The sequence below is a fragment of the Carex rostrata genome, chromosome 32 (genome assembly GCF_964058835.1).
Source record: "Carex rostrata chromosome 32, lpCarRost1.2, whole genome shotgun sequence".
Lineage (NCBI taxonomy): Eukaryota > Viridiplantae > Streptophyta > Magnoliopsida > Poales > Cyperaceae > Carex > Carex rostrata.
Window position 1 is genome coordinate 2832857 of NC_135949.1, and position 8545 is coordinate 2841401.

The 8545-nt window shown below is 33.8% G+C and overlaps 1 protein-coding gene across 1 annotated transcript; it reads left to right on the forward strand.

Annotated features, from left to right (window-relative positions):
* Positions 1-5996, forward strand: LOC144547854 (disease resistance protein RGA2-like). Its single transcript, XM_078296541.1, has 2 exons — positions 1-3798; positions 5851-5996. The coding sequence occupies exon 1, from the start codon at positions 66-68 to the stop codon at positions 3774-3776; it is 3711 nt and encodes a 1236-aa protein (XP_078152667.1). The 5' UTR covers positions 1-65; the 3' UTR covers positions 3777-3798; positions 5851-5996.
* Positions 5997-8545: the final 2549 nt, after the last annotated feature.

Here is an 8545-nt window from a genome sequence, read left to right on the forward strand (position 1 = left end):
ACCTGCCTCCCACTACTCCACTAGCCAATAATCGTTGGACGAAACTTGCCTGAGACGGATCCACCATGGATCCGGTAACAACCACCGCTGCAATCAGCTGGAGCTTCTCAGCCGCCAGGTGGCTGATCTCCCCTGTGCTAAGGCTGTTCCTCAACAAATTTTTTGATGCACTACCTCCCAAGTTCCAGTCTCGAAAGGAAACCCTCCGTTTACAATTGGAAAAGCTCCAAGCCACAATTCTCCCCCAGCTTCTTATCCTGACAGATGCTGCACAGCAGAGCCCCCACCGGCCTTTTCTCGAGAAGTGGCTTCAGAATCTCAAGTCTGCATTCTATGAGGCTGAACATGTGCTCGGTTTAGTCGAGTACCAGTGCCTTGAAAAGGAGGTCAATTCCCTCTTTCCATCTACTTCTAAATTTGATTTAAAGAAATTAAAAAGCAAGCTCCCGGAATTTTCATCTGAGAAGAAAAATCTCATTAAAAGCCTTGAGAAATTGGAAAAAATTGTTAATCAAGCCATGGAATTTGTTTCCCTGCTGAGCCTACCAAGTAGCAGTGTTAATAATTTAACGTGGGAACAAAATGAACACTATAGGGAAACCATTTCTAAACCAGGTTCCACAGTTATTGGCCGTGAAAAGGACAGGGATGAAATTGTAAAATTGTTGCGGGAGAATTTCCCGGAATCGTCTAGTAATGCTAAGTGTTACTCTGTTATAGGAATATGGGGCATGGGTGGGTTGGGGAAGACTACCTTAGCACAATATGTTTGTGACCATGAGAGAGAGGTCAAGTACTTTGACCGTGTCATATGGGCTCATGTTTCTCAAAAGTTTAGTGTTAAAGAAATTTTCAAAACTATTTTGATAATCTTGAAGGAGCCTTGTCCCGGTTTTGATAATCTTGAAGCGCTACAACTGAAACTTGAAGAGAAATTAAGGGGAGAAAGGTACTTTCTGGTGTTGGATGATGTTTGGTGTGATAAAGGGGTTAGTGAACAGGAACTAGAGCAGCTATTTGTCCCTTTAAGAGCAGGTAAGGGAGGCAGCAAAATATTGGTTACTACTCGGATTGAAGCGGCAGCAAAAGCTTTGGGCGCTGTGAATCCAATCCCATTGCGGGAACTTGATGATGAACAATTCATGTCGCTATTTATCAGTAACGCAATAGGTGATGCGCAAATCAGTGACAATCACATGAAGGAAAGGTTATTGTCCATAGGAAAGAAGATCGCGGCAAAATTACGTCGATCGCCATTAGCTGCAAAGACTGTGGCCGGGCAGTTACGAAGAAAACTGGACCCAAAGTTTTGGTCATCCATGCTAGAGAAAACCTTGTTACATGATACAATGGGTGCACTTCTTTTGAGCTACCAGCACCTGTCTCCCCCAGTGCAACGATGCTTTGCATTTTGCAGCTTGTTCTCCAAAGGGAAGTTCTTACATCATGACCATTTGATAAATTTATGGATTGCAGAGGGCTTCATAGAAACAGAGGGTACTAATGAACATATGAAGGATATTGCTAATTGGTATATTTCAGAGTTAATTTCTAGCTCTTTCTTTCAGGATGTCAAAGAAGGTAGTAAAGTTTACATTATGCATGACCTTATGCATGATCTAGCTAAACATGTTTCTGAAAGTGAATGTTTTATAATTGAAGAGGGAAATAAAAAAGAAATTCCTAAGCAAACACGCCATATATCTGTTGTGGATAATATGATCAGTGAGTATGTGGAGAAAATATGCAAACTAGAAGATCTCTGCACATTGGTTGTTCGCAGATCATTTTTACCTGATATCAGTTTGAAAGAAGTGGACCTTGATGCTCTTTTTACGAAGTCGAGCAAATTATATGTAGTAGATATACAAGGGGCTATTGTTGAAAGGTTTCCTAAATCTGCGGTTCAGTTGAGAAACCTACGGTACCTTAAATTTGTGACAACTGAAGAAGATGCCATTCCTGAATCATTAAATAGGCTTTACCAATTACGTGTGTTATCTATTACGAAGTCAAGGTCCTATCCTGGTAGGCTTACAGCAATCCCCTATGTTGGGAGGCTAATATTACTTCAAGATTTGGAGGTATTTCATGTTAAAACAAAAAGGGGATTTGAACTGAAACAATTGGAGCACCTCATAGATCTTTTTGGAGCATTATCTATTTATGATCTCCATAATGTTGAAAGTAAGGAAGACGCCTATCAAGCAAAGTTATCTGAGAAAAAGGGCATCCAGAATTTATGCTTTTATTGGGATTATGGAAGTGAAGATGTCATGAGAAAAGTTGATGTTGATATCCTAGAGGGTCTTTGTCCACCACCTGAAATAGAAGCTGTGACTATTAAAGGATACAGTGGTGAGAAGTTTCCCAGTTGGATTTTAAAAAATCATGATAACATTATTCATCTCAACCATCTTGAACTTTCTAACTGTCCTAGGTTGAAGATTTGGGAACCTCTTCCCTTAAATTTAACTCAATTAAAAATTTTCCGTTGTCTCTCTCTTGCTTTTGTGTCGAAAGAAGATTTAGAGATGGTAATGTCAATAAGGAACACAATAGTATCCCAAATTGTGAATTTCTTGGAGAATTTGGTTGACAGACAAGAAAATAGCTGTGTTAAATTTCTTGGAAAATTGATGCTGGGTGGTGATATAGGTGATCAAACATATTCAACCACTTTGAATGATTTGAAAAAATTCATAGAGAAAAGGTTAGACCTTATTTCCGAACTTAAAGACACATATAATGAGCTATCCCTGCCTGTTAGACTGATGAACCTTTCAATAAAATCATGCTTTATCACAGACAAAATCTTAGCACGGTCTTTGCAAGTTCTTACCACCCTTACCCACCTTGAGTTAGAGGATATCATAACTATCACATGTATAGCTAAAGAGGTGCTTAGTTCCTTGACCAGTATCATGGATCTCAAAATCAGAGGATGCCTGCTGCTTACCTCAATTGGTGGTTTGGACGCTCATAGTACCCTTGTGAAATTTAAAATCGAATGCTGCCCGGTCCTCACCTTTGAGATACCAGTCGTTGCAAACAGCAGTAACACTGTGGAATCAACATCATCATCATTAGCCGGGAGGAAAACTAAATCTAGTATTCTAAAATATGTTTCACTCAGGGGCTGTCTGCCTCCGTATGGTTTGTTGCAGGATCTAGTATCCCTAGAAAACTTAGTGATTTGGGATTGCCCAACTATAGTAAATCTTCAAATCAGTCATTTGAAGTTGCTCGTTGAGCTAAAAATAGGATATTGTCCAAACATAGTTTCACTAAGGGGTTTAAACGAATTGAACAATCTTAAAAGTTTGGAGGTGGTTGGGTGTGAGAAGCTCAAATGCTATTCAGATGCTGATAAGGTGCCCAAGTTGAAGTGGCTTTCCATCAGCAGATGGTCACTGGCTGAACAACTTGTCTCAAGGGATGGATTGTCTTCTTTGGTTTCTCTACAACTTCGGGGGTCACAGGAAGAGTACTTTTCTCAAGAAGAATTTGAGGTGTTTCACTGTCTATCTTCCCTTGAAGTAATTACTTTTCGTCACTGTAAAATAAGCATGTTGCCCAATCTTTTGTGCCTTCATTCTCTGAAAAGTTTGGATATCAGTGACTGTAAAAATCTGACTTCTCTCCCAGAACTGCCACCATCAGTCCAGTACATTGATATCTATAACTGCAATGAAGAGTTCACAAGGAGTTGCAAAGATCCGAGTGATCCAAACTGGCATAAGATTTCGCACATCCCTGAAAAGATTATTTGGTAATAGAGCCAACGGCCATGAGAAGGTACTTTAATCTGCTTTATCGTAATGTTATTTATGGTCCTGCCAAATATTTCAGCTAATGCATCTTGGTTGCATATTCTCGAGGCAAAAATCTGTTTCACTTGTACTAGATTTTGGTGTTCTGCATATCACTTTTGGTATTATTAAGTGCTAAAGCACTGTGTTTAAAATTTCTGTAAAAACAAACATATACATGACTTAAAATCGACCTCATATAATTCTGAATTTTTTTCATAAACCATAATTAATAAATCAAAAATTAGGAAACCAATATGATTATTTTTTTTTTTTTGAAAAACCGTAAGGACCGGACCATTCGTTCGGTCTCCAAAATTTCCTTTTCCCAGACCTAACGGACCATTCGGTCTCAACTTTTTTTTTTTTTCATTTTTTTCAGTTTTTCATGCGGCCGTTTGTGTGGCCATCTGCCTAAGGTTAATTTCTGGCCATTCGGTCTCCATGTATATAAATATATATTTTTTTCATTTCTGTTCATTTTTGCAACCGATTTTTGTTTGTTTCCTATGACTTTTTGTAAATAATTTCAACATAAAGATAAAGTAAACTTTTTAATTTTTTTAAAGAAATAATTATTAGTAGTTTGACTAAATAAGTGTTATTATTGGCGCGACAATTTTAATTGCAAATAAATTATTCAACAATTACTACATGCATCTACATAAACCATTTATACTACTAAAAAAATTACACATAAACCATTTATTTATACTACATGCAAATAAATTACTACATAAATCATTTATTTATACTATATGCAAACTACATACAAATAAATTACTAGATAAACCATTTATTTATACTACAATTACTACATAAACTATTTATACTACTAAAAAAAATTACATATAAACCATTTTTTATACTACAATTACAACATAAATCATTTATACTACTAAAAAAATATATACATAAACTATTTATTCATAATTTCGGATTATTTATCAAAAATAAAAGAATTAAATACATAACTTAACGAAATTTGTAGATCTGAAGCTCTTCTTGTTCTCATTTTAAAATTATACAAACCTATGTAATTATAATAGAAATTACATAAACTTTGAGAGTTCAAAAAAAAAAAAAATTGAATGACGAAGAAAGCAAGAGGAAGAATGAAGGAAGAAAAAAATTGGGGAAGTGCGACGCAGAAAAGGGAGAGAAAAGGGAGAGAGCAGGGAGAAGAGGAGTTGTCGGGTTAAAAAAATTAAATAAACATGGAGACTGAACGGAGCATTTGCTCTGGGAAAAAAAAACACAGGAAGGGATCTTCTGTGGCCATAGATGGAAAAAAATGAAAAAAAAAACTGAAAAAAAATGAAAAAAAAAAGTTGAGACCGAATGGTCCGTTCGGTCTGGGAAAAGGGAATTTTGGAGACCGAATGGACGGTCCGGTCCTCATGGTTTTTCAAAAAAAAAAACAATCATATTGGTTTCCTAATTTTTGATTTATTAATTATGGTTTATGAAAAAAATTCTATAATTCTCTAAGAAGCAATTATAAAATAGTAAAATATGGAAAATAAAAAGGAAGGATGTACAAGAAACTTGAGTAATTCAATTGGGGAGAACGGGTATGCAGCAGGTAATACAGTTTGAAAGTTTCAACTGATACAAATAGGTATAGAGCTGAAAAGGTTTTCAAATTTAAGATTTTAAACACTGGTAGTTAGCCCCCTTATGTTCAAAAGCTTTCACATAGTTTGCCACAGATCCTTTGCTATAAATAGCTAATATTTTAGGTGCTATAGCAATACTGGTGCATCTGAGTAATTTAATCTACAATGCTGTTTTATTGTGATCCCTGTGAGTTCTAGGTGACAGTAATTAAATAAAATGATTTATGCTTCACATAAATTATAAGAATCATTTGACACACCAAACAATTACAAAATTAAGATGTTCTTTTTGAAACCTCATGTCAATTGAAACTATGAAATCCTTATGGTGTTATCTTTTTTTTTTATTGGATAATTTTTTATATTGGTGATACACTGCTCTTACATACATTAACCAACAGTTTATTCAACTATTGCAGTTTTATGATAAGAGTTTGAACCATGCTTGTATAAAAGAAAAAGAGAAAAGATGATTAACAAGAGCTTCCTTTGGCTTTTATGATCTCCTGCATTGTGTTTGTTGTTTTATTAAACAAAAAGAAAAAAAAAAGATAAAAAAGAAAAAGGAAAAAAAAAAGAAAAAAGAAAAAGGAAAGAAAAAAGAAAAGAAAAAAAAAGATGGAAGTTGAAGCTTGTTTTGTTTTTTTTGTGAATCCATGTATCTGCTTTGAAAAACAGTTTATGTTGTTGTTGGGTTGTGTTAGTTTTTATTTCCTTTTTAGTTTTTATTTCCTTGTACTCTCAGAATTGGCTATCAGTTCTAATTCTGTTGTATTGCTGGAGTATGACAGAGAAGAAATAAACCCTTGTAAAATGTTTAACTCAATTGATAAATAAATATGGGTGGGAAGGGAGTTCTCGGGAGTGTGTCGTTCTTTGTGTGCATGAATTTTGTCAGGTTGTTTTTGAGTTTTCTGAACTATTACAATTAGTAGATGCTATCTAGTTTAGTTTGATATTCTGAACTATTCGGGTTGCATTTTCTTTGGTGTCCTTCTACGGCAACGAAGAATAAATAGGAAAAGAAAAGAAATCTGGAGATCAGTTTCTGTATGATGTAAACATGTAGCAGTCCCTGTATTTTTGTGGTCATGTAATTCTTGGGCTGAGCATTTTGTAAGTGCTGTTCTGTATATTATTCAGTTATTTGCTTTAACAATCTTGCATTGCACTTGGGATTCTATTGTTTTTTTGTGAATGAAAACTCGAAGAAGTCTAATGTTACTTAATTGCACATACAGATTCAAGAGAATATATAGCGGGGACCACGTAATAGTAGACCTGAACTACCTCCCCTCTTTTAAAGAAGTCACTGGTATGCATGCTATTTCTCCATTTTGGGAAGCTATTAGGAGCGCTTACGAGGTAAAAAAGGCTGCTACATGTGAAAAGAAATGGTGTCGAGTTATGCTTATTTTGTTTTTGTGAAAATTGTCAAAATGCCACTCCAAAACCTTTAAATTGTCAAAATGCCACTCTAAACTTTGAAATTATAAAAATGTCACTCCAAACTTCATTAATTTGTAATTTTGTCATTTATATTCAATTCTTATACTATTTTTATTAAAAATTAACTGAAAAATATTGTTTTGAAATACATATCAATGTACTGGGTTGTGCAATTCTGAAATACGTATTTCAAAACAGTATTTTTTCAGTTAATTTTTAATAAAAATAGTATAAGAATTAAGTATAAATGGCAAAATTAAGAATTAATGAAGTTTAGAGTGGCATTTTTACAATTTCAAAGTTTAGATAGGCATTTTGATAATTTGAAGGTTTTGGAGTGGCAAATAATCAATTTTTCCTTTGTTTTTTTGTATGTAAAGCTGGAAATAAGTCGAAAAAGCGTCTTGCTCAATTTTGCAAGCATTGCTTTAGAATTAAAGTTATGTTATTGATCATAAATAAATAACTTAATTAATTAAAATAACAAGTCTAAATTAAATATTTTAATATGGTAGTCATTTAATCAAGTTATATAATATATTACTACTTATGGTTCCTTTTTATATATTATATTATCCATTAATGAATATGCTATTTTAATATTTATACATAAATATTAATTAATTTAAAAATTATATTATATTAGAATTACCCTAGATATTTATAGACATTTATATGGTTATCGTTATATTTGGATTGAATTGAATGGATAAAATTAAAATGATAACCTATCAAAAATAATATCAGCTCGGATCTCGGAATCATATTTAAATCAGATATAAAATTACTAATTTTATAATCGTATTTACATTATAATTAGTTGGATATTATAATACATGAATCTCTATTATTAATTTATTATAGATGAAGTCTCGACCTTCAACTTACCCCCCCCAAAAAAAAAAAAAATTCTGTCCGAATATTGATCCATCAAAACTTAAACTTTGCATATTTATCAATCAAAATAGTGACTTCTTTTTTTTTATAGTTACTTTTTATCCTAAATAATTAAGATTAAAAATTCATTAAAATAATAATTTGGCAAAAAATTACTGTGGGCGAATATCTAAAGTGTTAATATATTAATAGATAATTATTCAAATTTCGAATTTTGATGGTGAATGATCCGATTTTTGTTTTTTTGTTTTTTTTTTTTCCTTAAAAGTTTGTTTTATTTAGGAATTTAATTTTAAAATGTGATGCCTCCGGAGCACAGATTATTATTATTAAAAAGATGATAATCTTACAATTAAGAACCCGCCCATATCAAGTGAATTCAACTTCCGGATCCTCGAGTCCGTGTCCCCCCAGGTACCTGAGCTACAATTGAAAATAACGGACGGCTCAGATTAGTTCCAATCAGATCAAACAATCCAGACCCTATTAAAACTGGAGGGGTCTGCTTTGAGATTCGTGGCACGTAAAAAGAACGGTCTGAATTTACAAATTTGACCTCAGGTACCAGGGGTGATACGGATTCCGGATCCTCTGTCAGTATGTCCCTCATGCTGACACGTGGGAAACAAAAGGCAGCAAGTCACGTGTCCGTCACGCCCGATCCAAATCCATACCCGTCCTCTAGTTAATTATAATTTAAAATCATTCCCTATTCAATTTAATCAAATTCGAATTAGCTTTAGTCGAATCCTGTAGGTTCTCCAACAA